This window comes from Sinocyclocheilus anshuiensis, unplaced genomic scaffold (assembly GCF_001515605.1).
Source record: "Sinocyclocheilus anshuiensis isolate Anshui unplaced genomic scaffold, SAMN03320099.WGS_v1.1 scaffold1005, whole genome shotgun sequence".
NCBI classification, from domain to species: Eukaryota; Metazoa; Chordata; class Actinopteri; order Cypriniformes; family Cyprinidae; genus Sinocyclocheilus; species Sinocyclocheilus anshuiensis.
In genome coordinates, this window is record NW_015555810.1 from 822,385 (window position 1) to 837,167 (window position 14,783).

General features: G+C 33.3%; 1 protein-coding gene across 5 annotated transcripts in view; it reads right to left on the minus strand.

Annotated features, from left to right (window-relative positions):
* The window catches only part of LOC107675133 (interleukin-1 receptor type 1), a 25,546-nt gene extending 11,312 nt beyond the window's left edge, over window positions 1–14,234 (minus strand). Inside the window, exons 1-4 of one of the 5 annotated variants that reach the window (XM_016469369.1) lie at window positions 12,437–12,495; window positions 11,522–11,527; window positions 5,752–5,838; window positions 4,376–4,628 (exon numbers count right to left, since the gene is read on the minus strand). In XM_016469369.1, the coding sequence (XP_016324855.1) occupies window positions 4,376–4,628; window positions 5,752–5,836 (338 nt within the window). In that variant the 5' untranslated portion in view covers window positions 5,837–5,838; window positions 11,522–11,527; window positions 12,437–12,495. Of the gene's footprint in view, window positions 1–4,375; window positions 4,629–5,529; window positions 5,594–5,751; window positions 5,839–11,521; window positions 11,528–12,105; window positions 12,167–12,432; window positions 12,634–14,210 lie in introns of those variants that run through there. The other 4 variants (XM_016469370.1, XM_016469367.1, XM_016469368.1 and 1 more) reach the window with 4 other exon arrangements.
* Window positions 14,235–14,783: the final 549 nt, after the last annotated feature.

The window sequence follows — 14,783 nt, forward strand, 5'->3', positions numbered from 1 at the left end:
CACAAAAATAATGAAAAAATAAATAAATAAAAATAAATAAAATAAAAAAGATAAATATATATATTTTTAAATAATATTTTTTTTATGCATATATAATTATTCACTTTTTTTGGTAATGTTTGAAAAATATGAATGTTCAAGGTTGTTTTTACCCTGTTTTTCTTCTTCTTCTTCTTCTTTTATGTTATGATTTTTAGCAAATTGTATTGAATCCTTGTAGGATAAATTTGACCTGAAACATTACGATCGCACCCTGAATTTAAAATATTAACAAGGGCTAGTTTGTTCCTTAAACATCAGCAATTTTTATTTAAGAATCAAGGTTCCCACCCCCAAAAAGATTCACGCAGAAATATGGGAAGACTAATGCAAAAGACTAATGCTGCCCTCTGCTGACAGATTAAGTTCCATGCATTTATCTATATCAGCATTTCTCAACCTTGTTTTTTATTTTTTCCATACGTTCCTCACAGCCCTTCTTATACTGGATTTCTTAAAAAAATAAAACAAAAAACAAAACATACATACAAAATAAAATTATAAAATAAAATAAATAATCTATAAAAACAAAATAAACATTATAAATTAATTAAAATTAAATAAATACATTTTTTTAACAGTCCTAATATTTAAGTTTCTGATTCATAGGTTTAGCAAAACACAAACTATATAACATAAATAAAAACAACAATAAACAAACAAACAGCTAGTTTGCTTCATGGGTTGATTCATATAAAACAAAAGAATAATATTAAAATAAATAAACAAATAAAACAATAAATAAAAAAAAGTACATAAAGTTAACTGTCCTATCATTTTAAGTTTCTGATTTAGCAGAAAACAAACAATAACAATACTTATAAAAAAATAAACATATAACTTAATTATATTAATTATTTAAAAATAAATAACACAACAACAAAAAGGTAGGTAGCTTAATAAAATAATAATACTATGAAAATAAATCTACAATAATATAACAAATAAAAAAATAATAAATAAACAAACAATTTTAGCAGTCCTTATATTTTTTAAGTTTAAATCATTGATTTATTTTTTCCCTAGTAAACGCCCGTAAGGTAATCTTTTTTTTTTCAGCTGAAGCTCAATTAACTTAATTAACTTATTACTATCTCTTGATATTGTAAGCATTAAGTAATATTTCTGTATAATACATTTCCTGCATCTTTACTTGTTCTATTAAAAAAAAGAAAATAGCTTTTTTTCCAAATTGTGTTATTTCAAGTAACAAATAAGAAGCTTCCAGCAGCGCATTCTACTTTACACAGAAGAACAGCTAAGCACCACATCTTTGCCTTTGAACTTTTGTATTAATCTGTATATTCAGCCTGTTTTCTTAACCTTTCTTTACTTACAGCTTCTGTCAGTGACAGTAAGTGTGTGTTTTGCGGAAGCAGGTTGTTTAAAGGTCAGGATCTTCAACACCTGTTCAACACTACACTGGTTTGCTCATGTCACTATCCTGGAAACTCCACATAGTAATCCTTCCTGATCTTTCCATCCATTTATTTCTTCAGTCAACAGAGCACTGCAGCTTCAGTGAATCTCACCAAAACATATCAAGGTCGCGGTGGAAAAAAATCTCAGCATATTAAAAATAGGCTTGGAGGAAAAAATAAAGGGCATTTCTGTTGCACGCGAGGCCTGTAACCATGAGTCCCTGACAGACTGACCACATCCTCTGCTCAAAATGTGTTTCTAAAACATTTCACTTCCAAAATGACTGCATGCGAAGAAAGCCCCTCCTGAAATCCCCCACCCCACAGAAACGTCCCCAAACTCCTTAATCCCTTTGATCATATTTACTCTTATTCATATTGTGATAATATTGTGATTCATATTGCATAATGCAGTAAAATTGAATATATGGGGGCGAAAATGTTCCTAATTTTTCTATATGATACATTTAGGCAATATCACTCAAATATCAGCACAACTGAAAATGTGATATTGATTTTACACAACAGTTCAATAAACAAACTAATATTGAGACTTAAAATGAAATGTGAAATGTTTGGAATAATATTTTATAAGATTTTTTATTTTAAAGAAGTCTCTTCTGCTCACCAAGGCTGAAATTACTTGATTAAAATACAGTAAAAACTGTAAAAATTGTGAAATATTTTTACAATTTAAAATAACTGTTCTTTATGTGAATATCTGTTAAGATGTAATTTATTTCTGTGATCAACGCTGAATTTTCACTCCAGTCTTCAGTGTCACATGATCCTTCAGAAATCATTCTAATATGCTGCTTTGCTGCTCAAGAAACATTTCTGATTTAAATATGACAGTCATATTTTTTGTGGAAACCGTGATATACTACCATTCAGAAGTTTGGGGTGAGTAAGATTTATTTATTTTTTTAAATAATACTTGTATTTAGCAAGATTCTATTTCAAATAAATGCTGTTCTTTTGAACTTCCTATTCATTAAAAAATTCTGAAAAATAAAATGTATCACTGTTTCCACAAAAATATGAAGCAGCAAAAACTATTTATAATAAGAAACATTAATAACCTTTTGAAATGGTCGAATGAATGACTCAATGACTCACTCCTTAAGACGGTGTGACTTGAGTTTCATATTTAAAGTATCACTTCATTTGACAAAAATCATTTCATATTTCTAGATTCCATTAGTTTTTAAACAATCTCACATCATTATTTATGCAGCTGTAATTGCAGTGTAAATGCAAACAAATGCTGCTTTAGATGCAGTTTCTGTGTCACTTCTGCGGCGCAAAAAGTGGATTTTGCTGATACTGATTTCATTTGATTGGTAACAGTCCTATAGTTTCTTATTACTCTAAATTAATTAATTGATTAAATGTAAGGATTTGACAAAAGATGATGCATACATCAAACAAGGAACTGGGTGTTTTAAAGTACTCAGTACAAAACAAAACAAGAAGATAAATAAATAATATAAAAATAAACAAATAAAACAATAATTATTAAAACAAAAACAACAATAATATAACTAAATAAACACATACATAGTGCAAAACAATAGAAAATTAGCAAGTAAATAATAAACAAATAAAATAATGAATGAAATATTAGAATTTGACATAAAAGATGATGCATACACCCAATAAGGATCTGGCTGTCCTCAGTAAAAATAAATAAACAAATAAAACAAATAAATACATAATATAAAAATAAATAAATAAATAATAATTATTAAAATATAAAACTAAATAAAAATAAATAAATACTCAGTACAAAACAAAAGAAAATGAGTAAATACATGAATTATTATTATCATTATATTATTATTCATTATTAATCATCATCATCATAAATATTAAGAATTTGACATAAAAATGACATACACTGAATAAAGAACTGGGTGTGTTAACGTGCTCAATACAAAAAAAGAAAATAATAATAAAAATAATATAAAATAAACAAATAAAGTTATTATAATATAAAAATAAATAAATGAACAACAACAATAATATAAATAAATAAATACTCTACAAAAAATGAAAAATAAAATAAATAAAATGTAAAGTAAAGTAAAGTAAAGTAAGCAAGCAAGCTTTGGTGACATAACAGGCCTAATCCAGACAAAGGAACCAGCACAAAAACACACTCAGCAAAACATTGTCTAATTATCATAATCAGTTGATTCATTTTATATTGTGAGGAAGATACTTAAAAAGAAACGCTGAAATTAATTTATTTTAACTAAAAAAGACAACTAAACAGTCAGTAATAAAATAAGAATAGCTAAATGACAAGCAATGGCACAAACAAATACAATAACAAAATACAAATACAATTAACTGTGCTTTAAGTTTTTCAGGTAGGTATAACCGTAATATTCAGGTACAGAAATACCACAAAAAACTGAATAATCCGTTTAACTTTTAAATAACACTGGTTAGTAGGGCTGCACGATTAATCGAACGCGATTGTCATGCGCATTTTGTTAGTAATGCCGGTTCTGTAATCAGCAGTAAATCATCATCACGTGCTTTCAGATGGAGCAGCATTTACTACACAGATACGCATGACAATCGCAGCTTCTGTCGAATCGCCATCTCAATTCCATTTCGATTTATCGTGCAGCCCTACTGCTTAGTCTTCAATGTATAAATAAACATTAATGACAGACAGCAGCAGTAGAATTATGCACAATCCCGCGCCGAAATTCAAGCCCTGATAAACAACAATATCCCCAAAAATATTAAGACATCTTTTTTTTTTGGTAACACTACTAATTCCTACGAGTAAAACACTTTGAGTGCCTGAGTGAAGTGGCTTGGTGCGTGCTTCAGACAGATTCTTATTGATAAACATATAGAATTGCTTTAAAGATCAAGAGGAAAGAGTCTGTTCATACCTGACCACACATGTGTACTTTCCTTGCTGCTGCATGGTGACGTTGAAGAACCACACTTGTGTTTTCTTGAGCATGACGCTCTGCTCCAGCTTCGTGATCTCAGAGCCCATTCTCTCATCGTACCATGTGACGCTGTATGGCGTTTCTGCAGGATTAAAGAGATAATGCACTTGCAATGGGCACTCCAGTATCGCCACTTCACCCGGGATTGAGAAAGCCCGCTCAAACGCCTGTCCGAAATCCCTGCAGGATTCTGTTTAGAGACATGCATGATGAAGACAGTTAATAACCAACACAAAACAATGCTAGAGAATGTAAAGGCATAATACGAGAGCATGGGAATAAAATTAATTTGGAAAAAAATTAAACAATATAGTGACACCAATGCTAAAATTTTTTTCCATGCATTTCCTGCCTCAAGCAGTGTTATTATTGTTAACTAAAACCATAAAAATGACTTTAATTAAATTAAACATTAACTGAAATCAAATAAAATATTAAAAAAAACAAACTAATTTCAACGAGTTCTCATTTTCATTTAGTTTGTTGAAGTTTTAAAATAAATAAAAATACATAAACTAAAACTTTATTAAAACTATATGGACACATTAAAATACTAATAATACTAATAATAAAATGACAAAGACACACAATACAATTACTAAAACTTAAAGGGATAGTTCACCCAAAAACAAAAAAATTAAGTTAATATATATATGGATATTTTTCTTATAAAAACACATCGATTTGCTTCAGGAGGCCTTTATTAACCCTCCGGAGCCGTGTGGAGCCCTTTTCATGATGGATGGATGCACTTTATTGGCTTTTTTAAAATCTCAACACCCATTCACTGCCATTATAAAGCTTGGAAGAAGTAATTTGCATTTTTGGGTGAACTATCCCTTTAAAAAAATGTAAATGAAAAAAGAAAATATAAAAATAGAATTTATTCAAAATATTAACAAAAACTATAAGTACTAAATAAATAAATACCTGAAAATAAAATAAAAAAAATAAGATTGCATTTTATCCACAACACTGTTCATAAATTATTTTAGTAGATTTCAACAAATGAGTTTGATATATTCAATAAAAAAAAAATATTCAGGGTAAATTGCAAGAGAAGGCTTCATATATATATGTGTACTGTGCACCTTGTATGTATCATAATAACCATTTTCAGAGCTTTGCAGCCACGCCTTGAGGTTAAATGCTGTTCTGTACACAGAGTTTTATGAGGTACATTAAATCAAACATCCTCATCAAGCTATAATTGAGTTTTATTTAATTTACAGGCAGTATTATTCATTTACAGTATATGACTCACTTCATCCAGCTAGTAAAGTTATTGAAGGAAACAGATGCAACTTCCTTACCTGGACCTAAAGTTTCCGTTGAGATCACGGCACATTCAGTTGGCCAAAGTACAGCGACCAGGAAAATGAGGGACGACCGACCCATATCTGTAGAGAAAGAAATGACAAAATGACTGAATTTGAATAGAGATGCAGAATGCAGAAGTGTAATTTCATATTTGAATTTAAGAAATTAGAATTATAATAGAATGTCTAACGGATGACAAGAAAAAAAAAATATATATATATTTGTTTGTTGTTGTTTTTTTCCCCCAAACATCTGCAATCACAACTTTTAATTTCCCTGATATTTGCAGATTTTCCATGACCCTAATGTTAGAAAACCCTATAAATAATATCCAGGCACTCTTGAATGTTCCCTTCAGCTTTTATGATGTTGTTAGTCATGTTTGATGAACTTTGAACCTCATGTTTACTGAAAGTGTTTGAGACACAAACTCAAAGGTCAACCCAGGATCAGGGTGAAAAAAACACCATTTGTAAAATATTTTTTCACTATTTTCCTTTTTTTTCCCCAAACATCTGCAATCACAACTTTTAATTTCCCTGATATTTGCAGATTTTCCATGACCCTAATGTTAGAAAACCCTATAAATAATATCCAGGCACTCTTGAATGTTCCCTTCAGCTTTTATGATGTTGTTAGTCATGTTTGATGAACTTTGAACCTCATGTTTACTGAAAGTGTTTGAGACACAAACTCAAAGGTCAACCCAGGATCAGGGTGAAAAAAACACCATTTGTAAAATATTTTTTCACTATTTTCCACACACACACACACACACACACACACACACACACACACACACACACACACACACACGGTATATTATCTATAAATAAATAAATGTAGCAAAAATGATGGCAAATGAGACACACAAAATCAATTAAAAACACAAACACAGATGTGGGAATTAAATGCACACTTATTTGACACAATATTTAATTTCCAATTTGTTTTTTAAGAAAATTAGAATTTCTTAAATGAATTTCTCTCTGAAGTTGCTAGTAAATGTCACAAACAATTACAAAGAAATGGCAAGCAACACACTGAAGTAGAAAAACTTAAATATTTTCTTGCAAAACGTTAATTTTTCACAGAGTATGCACTGCTTGCACGGTCAGTATTTTTAGAAAATGACAACTGGGAACTAATTACAAACCGCAAAAAATAATAAAATACACAATAAAATAAGACTGCAAATTGATTCTGAGATGCAAAAGTGCAGTAACATATAATCTGATGACCAACCCTTAAATAACTAAGCTTATATGAATACATGTGAATTTCTACTCTCACTTCCCTCCTCTCCAAGAAACGCAGATAGATGGGAAATGCTGACTAGAGCTGAAGCTCTGTAGCGGAGAGTGCCGATCCAGCAATCGACCGACTAAAACAGAGTCAATCTTGCACAACAGTTTTCGTTCTTTAAAAGAGTAGACTACACGGCTGCACTTCAGAGGAACTTAACATGCTTGCTCAGCGTTAAAAATGGGAATTTGAGGAATAAATGTAAACATGCACATCCGAGAAAAAGGGAACATTCTGTTGTCAAACAGGATCATGGCCTACATTAACCCTGAATTTAAACTAACCAGCCAAAACTTGATCTGCTTGTAACCTCCAAACCCTCATCCAGATGTTCAGTGGATTGCAAAATATTTACTTCACAGTTAGTAAATAGTTTTTAACAGGTGATGACGTCAATCGATTCCACTTGTACTTACATGCTTACAGCAGCCACATTTAAAGAAAAAAAAAACCCAGCCGCATTTAAAAAACCAGCAAGCTATGCAAATAAATTTTAAAGGGATATTATCATTTTAATAGTGGCGTTCCAGCGGATGACGTAGGACGTAGGGGTGTAATGATTCATCGATATGGATCGATACATCGATACGATGTCTGACGATACGATGCATCGATGCATGCGTAAAATATCGGTATCTGTAGCATAAATAGGCACCTTTATTTTGGCACTGTCCACATTTTCACATAATGTCCGTCTAAGCATTACCAACAACGCGTGCATTCTCGTTCAAACTCACGTATCAGGACTCGATATAAGGACTGCCCGAAGGCACAAGGTGAGCATAAAAGACGCTCGGGATTGTTGGCGGAACAGTCGAGCGCTGTGTGAGAAGTTTTCTGCGCACACATCTGAAGCGCGCGCACGCACACAGACAGCCACGTCTACACCGCGCGAATACTAAATTGAGCTCTCTTCCACTTTTTTGTGCATGGATGAATAAATAGACATTTGTTTTGGCGAATATCCTAGTAAACACAGCTGGTTAGAAAGAAAAGGCATGTGTATCAGTAGTTAAATCCGTGCTTTCGTTCTTAAAGTGTATTATCCATATGTCGTTTTTGATAAAAATGTGTTTTTCTCACCTTTTTGCTCAAAATAATGCATTTTTTATGAAATCTACATATATTAAAGTGTTGATAAAAAAAGAATGCTTTAAGCTAGAATAAAACGGATTTTTTTGGTTTAAAAGTAGAGGCTCTGATCTTTATTTTGGTGTATTGCATATTCAAATATTCATACAGCAAAATATACTGGATGCCATAAAATTTTAGTGAAAAACATGAAAATCGCTGGCAGCGGCTGGCAACTTTTTTCAAAAATGCTGGCGGGGAAAGAGTTAAAGACTATGTATAAATAGTTTTTTTATTTACTTGGTTTTTCACTTATTTCTCACAGTGAATATAGCCGTTGTTGCTGTTGCTGAATGATGCTAAATTATAAACAAACAAACACTGTCCATCATCGTGTCTGTCCTTTTATTGTGGTTTTATTTTTGTATTAGTAAAGCTTCAGAGCCCTGATGTGGTTGTGTGTGTGTGTGGTGGTCTCTTTCAGGTACTATAGAGGCACTCACGGCGTTATAGTGGTTTATGACGTCTCCAGCGCAGAGTCGTTCGTGAATGTCAAACGCTGGCTTCATGAAATCAATCAAAACTGTGACGACGTTTGTCGAATATTAGGTAAGATCGTATCGTAGAATTTTTTGAGGTATCGGCAAATATCGTATCGTTGGGTATGAGAATCGATATCGTATCGTATTGTGACGAACCATCCGATAGGACGAGTAGGATGTAGCGTAAGCTCCAGTAAGAATATGCTAGTCTCGCAAGAACCAAGTTTTATTTACAGCCTCTTGACTTATATCGAAATCCTCGGAAATTTTTCTTTACAAATTCTCATTTTGTGCTTCTAATTCGTGACCGGTGTTTTGTTTTGCTCTCTTCTCTGCGTTTCTGCATTCGTTACCGCATTTGCTTACGTTCTACATCATCCGCTGGAACGCCACCCTCTTGTGAACACGAGTACAACAGTTAGCGGAAACTAGAGATTATGGTTTATAAAGTTGTAAATATGAATATTTTTCTTACACAAACGCATTGATTCCACTCAGAAGGCCTTTATTAACCCCCCGGAGCACTTTTTATGATGGATGGACGCAGTTTATTGGACTTCAAAATCTCAACACCCATTCACTGCCATTATAAAGCTTGGAAGAGCCAGGACATTTTTAATATAACTCCGATTGTATTCGTCTAAAAGAAGAAAGTCATACACCTAGGATGGCTTGAGGGTGAGTAAATCATGGGGTAATTTTCATTTTTGGGTGAACTATCCCTTTAAGCTCGATTTTCCTTTTTTTGTTTGGAGAAATGTAGCATCACATCACATTCCAATGGATCCTCTGCAGTGAATGGGTGCCGTCAGAATGAGAGTCCAAACAGCTGATAAAAACATCACAGTAATCCACACCACTCCATCAGTTAATGTCTTATGAAAACAAAAGCTGCGTGTTTGTAAGAAACACATCCGTTATTATGTTTTTAACTTCAAATGGTTGATTCCAGCTAAAATACGAGTCCTCTATAAGAGTCCAAAACAGCTCTATGTGATTATGGACTTGTATTTTATCTGTAAGCAACGGTTTGAAGTTAAAAACGTCTTACTGATGAATTTGTTTCTTACAAACACACAGCTTTTCACATCACAAGATGTTAACTGATGGACTGGAGTGGTGTGGATTACTTGTGGATTATTGTGATGATTTATCAGCTGTTTGGACTCTCATTCTGACGGCACCCATTCACACCCATTCATATACCAAATTTCTCCAAATATGTTCCCATGAAAAAACAAACTTATCTTCATCTTGGATGGCCTAAAGGTAGGTCAATTCTCAACAAATTTTCATTTTTGGCTTGACTATTCCTTTAATATGACCAGGTCTAAAAACACCCTGTTGACTATTAAAGGCGAGTTGCATTATTTTGGGCTGATTCACAAACATTTGCAGTCCGGTTTGACAATTGCTGCTAAGAAATGGAAAAACAAACAAGAAGAAAATTGATGACCAGAATGAACCTGATTGTCAAGTACAGCAAAAGTTTGGGAGGCACTGGTTTTAAAAAAATGACAATCCCCAACGACAATGAACGACACTCATTCCTGACCTGGGAAAATTCATTCTAACATGCCACATCATTATAATAGTTCAACAATTTCCTGACAGGGTGAAGTACAAGTTAACAAGCAATTTACAACATGTCCATCTAAAGGAACAGACAGAGAGAAAACCAATCAAGTGTTGAGTTCCCACAACCACAGAACAGATTTCACTACAGCAACATGAAGTTTCATAATAGCAACGAGTCTGTCGCTTGCCTAAACCGTCTGATTCAGTCCAAACATGTATGTGTGAGGACATGCTGTACTATTCAAATGCATCTCAAATCGCTCCAACCTTAAATTACATAAGCATCATTCTACAAAACACGTGCCTTTTCCAGCTTGTTATGGTGTTTTCAAAATATAATTGTAAGATTTTAAACATTTGATCAGATAAATGATGTGTGGAAGCTAAATCAATACATTTTAATATATGTTTGGGAGACACTTATGCCTTCAGAAACTACAATGTGCTTCTTTGAACTAGAATTTAATGCCGATATTTCTACAAATACCCACTTTTCTATGATTCGTTTACTATACAAAATCATGGCTTTAAGATCACCCCATATTGACAAACACACTTGTTGGCCAACAAGTGAATGCAATAAAACTACACAAATTAAAACAGTCACTAATAATGAAGGTATACATCAGAAAGTGGAAATATATCTATAAATAAATTATCTTTATATCTATTTATCTATACATAAATGAGTTTATATATACTGTATATATATATATATATAAATCACTAGTTTTGCAGATTTTAAAAATGTTAAATCAACGCCATTTGAAGAGAAAAGATGAATGAAAAATGAATGAATTAATTAAATCCCTGCTAACGTCAGCTTTAATGACTCTTTCTGACTCAACATAATAACTAGAGTGCAAGCTAATAAAACAATATCAAAGCCACAAATCAACCACTTCCTATTGGCCCCACTGTCCATTTCCAGCAGTCAGGACACACTTGAGTGAATTTATGCTTGTAGTGAAATTAAAGTCAAGTCAAGTCAAGTCACCCTTATTTATATAGCGCTTTTAACAATACAGATTGTGTCAAAGCAACTGAACAGCATTAATTAGGAAAACAGTGTGTCAATAATGCAAAAGGACAATAGTAAACACTAATTTTTCAGTTAAAGACAGTTCATCATTGAATTCAGTGATGTCAACATCCAGCTCAGTTCAGTTTAAATAGTATCTTTGCAATCATTTGCAATCAAGTCAACGGTATCGCTGGAAATGAAGTGTCCCCAACTAAGCAAGCCAGAGGCGACAGCGGCAAGGAACCAAAACTCCATCGGTGACAGAATGGAGAAAAAACCTTGGGAGAAACCAGGCTCAGTCGGGGGGCCAGTTCTCCTCTGACTAGACGAACCAGCAGTTCAATTCCAGGCTGCAGCAATGTCACATAGGCCTTTTTAATCTAAAGGCTTTTGCTTAAATGCTCGAAACCCACTTGGTTAATTATTGCAATAATGTAAATTTGTCTATGTTTGATTTTTTTCATGCAACTAAAATTTACATTAAAAAAAAAAAAGTTAAAGATGAGGAGTAAAAGCATCATTACTTGTGCAGCACATGTATGTTCCTCCTTCACTAGTGTTTTAAAGCATCCCATGATGCACCTCATGAAGTTGGCTGATGAAACCCACTTGGTTAATTATTGCAATAATGTAAATTTGTCTATGTTTGATTTTTTTCATGCAACTAAAATTTACATTAAAAAAAAAAAGTTAAAGATGAGAAGTAAAAGCATCATTACTTGTGCAGCACATGTATGTTCCTCCTTCACTAGTGTTTTAAAGCATCCCATGATGCACCTCATGAAGTTGGCTGATAAATGTGCTGAAATCTAGACAAAGAAACTTACATATAAAAGAGTTTTGAGTGATATTTCCATAGCTTATTCTATCCATAGCTTTCCGGTCATTCTAAAATGTGGGGAAAAAGTCATAATAAAGAATGACTAACTGTGACTACCAGAATCTGTTGAACAAACATGAACATTCATTCATCAAGTTAAATGCCAGGTAAGGATTTTACCACACCGCATGTTTACAGAGGAAATCTGGGAAATCTTCTCAAACTCAAAACCCAGGGAAGTCAAGTCATGGCTATAAATGAATCACACAGTATAATGGCACAGATGGTGCCAGACACCACAACCCGGGATCTAGTGAGCGAACGGTGGTCTTACCTACAGTCGTTCCCAAAGCATCATGATTCCCTTCAGTAAAACTCGCTTTATACTTGAGCCAAGCACTCATTTAACGTGTCTTCATCGGACCCTAAAGAGCACGTATATGGCCGCACTGTCGTGCCACTTCTCCATGGTCACAGGAATGTTTGAGAAAGCGCATTTTGCAATATCCTCTCAGCGTTTGGGAGGCTTCCTCTCCAACGCCTCAGAAAGAAAATTGCGCAATGAACAAGTGAGAGAGAGGCGGAGAAAAGTTGTTTGACTTGATGCTGCTTTAAACATTTTGTCACTTATGACTTGAACTGCTTCTTTTTAAAAACATTTCAAGGTCTGAGGGACTGAAAGTAACTTAAATCTGTTCACACGTGACCTAATCCTTCCTCGTCCAAAAGCCTCACTGAAAATAAGGTGTGTGTGAGTTACAACTTCAATCCTGTAGGGGGCGCACTTTCAATGCTTGTGTTGGAACTAGAGTTAGATTTAGAGTTGAACATGTCAAAAACTGCAGATTTGTTGCATTGTATTTATTACATGTTTGCTAAAGACAAACACTGTACAAAGTAAAAAACAGTGAACAATAGTGTAAATGAACGAGTAATATCCACCGTATTTTTACCGTAAGCGCGGGGGCCATAATTTTATTTTCATTTATTATAGTAACCATGAACTGGTTTGTGGAGCAAATGGTTTTTTGTGTACTACACAGAAAACAAAAATTCAGGCCAAAATATATTTTAAATATATGTGACCCTGGACCATAAAAGAAGTCACTGGGGTATATTTGTAGCAATAGCCAACAATACATTGTATGGGTCAAAATTATTGATTTTTCTTTTATGCCAAAAATCATTAGGATATTAAGTAAAGATCATGTTCCTTGAAGATATTTTGTAAATTTCCTACTGTAAATATATCAAAACTTAATTTTTGATTAGTAATATGCATTGCTTAGAACTTCATCTAGACAACTTTAAAGATGATTTTCTCAATATTTAGATTTTTTTGCACCCTTAGATTCTAGATTTTCATATAGTTGTATCTCGACCGAATATTGTCCGATCCTAACAAACCATACATCAATGGAAAGCTTATGCATTCAGCTTTCATAGGATGCATAAATCTCAATTTCCAAAAACTGACCCTTATGACTGGTTTTGTGCTCCAGGGTTCACATATGCTAAATATATGTTGTAAATATATTTTTGCAACTGAAAAATAAAAAAATATTTTTACTTTCAACCTTCCAGCTTACTTTCGAGTTACAAAATAAGGTGGATAAACTAATTAAGATGTGCAAAATAAAAAAGCAATAAACAAAAAGGCTCTACTTGAATAAGTAATAATTAAGCAGTTTAAAATTCTGAAGCATAAGTTTGGTGTGTTAGAAAAACTATTTAAAAAAAAAATCAAAATAGTGGAAAAATAGAAAAGCATTTGATTCAGGAGCAATGATCAAAAATTTAGAGTTATATGCAATTGTTTAATTAAATTCTAATATTATAACTAGCAAGTGTCTAATAAGTGAGATTTGGTTTGGTATCTCTGCACTTTATGGCTGTAACTCCCAGACTCTTTTACGGTAGAATAATTAGAATAGTAGAAGAAGAAAATCTGAACAAACCAGCAGCGTCCTGGATATTATCCGGGATTATCCCATGCATTATCCTCTATGGAGTTAAGCTATGCACATTCAGATACACTGACTGTATGAGGATTTGAGCTATTATTGTTCAGTGGCAACTATTTTAATATAAGAATTGATGTTCTTCACTAACCTTATAAAATAGCGCAGACATTCACTTCGGCTGGTGTTCTTCAGTTCTCTGAACAGTAACTCTTCCGCAGATGTTTATTTCTCTTGGTTCTTGCTTTACCAAGTGTCACATATTTCTTCTGTCTGTCAGAATGACTTTTTATATTTATGATCTGGTCAGCAGCTGGGGATTCATCATCAGGTCATGATGCTTACGAAGGCCTGGGAAAGGAACCTCCCATTTCCTGTTGTGTTATAATATAGAAATAAATCATTTTCACTTCACCATTTATTTCTATCTTTCTTCTTCTTGTGCAGGGCCAAGGACTGTTCCTCCAGTTTGTGGAGCTCAGAGCCTACACTTCAGTTTGGACAGGAGGAGCGAGAACTGGAAGCAGAGATGGCGTCTGTTCCTCTCAGTTCTGCTCCAGCGAGCCGCGCTCCTTCCCATGATTCCTCACTCTGTGTCGGCTCCATGCCTGCCTTTGAGGAAAAATATAGCCTGTCACATATTCCACATATTCCTGAGCGTGTGTTTTTGTCTCAAATGTTTATGCAATAAGTCATATTAAGCAATAAGTGATAAGACAAATGT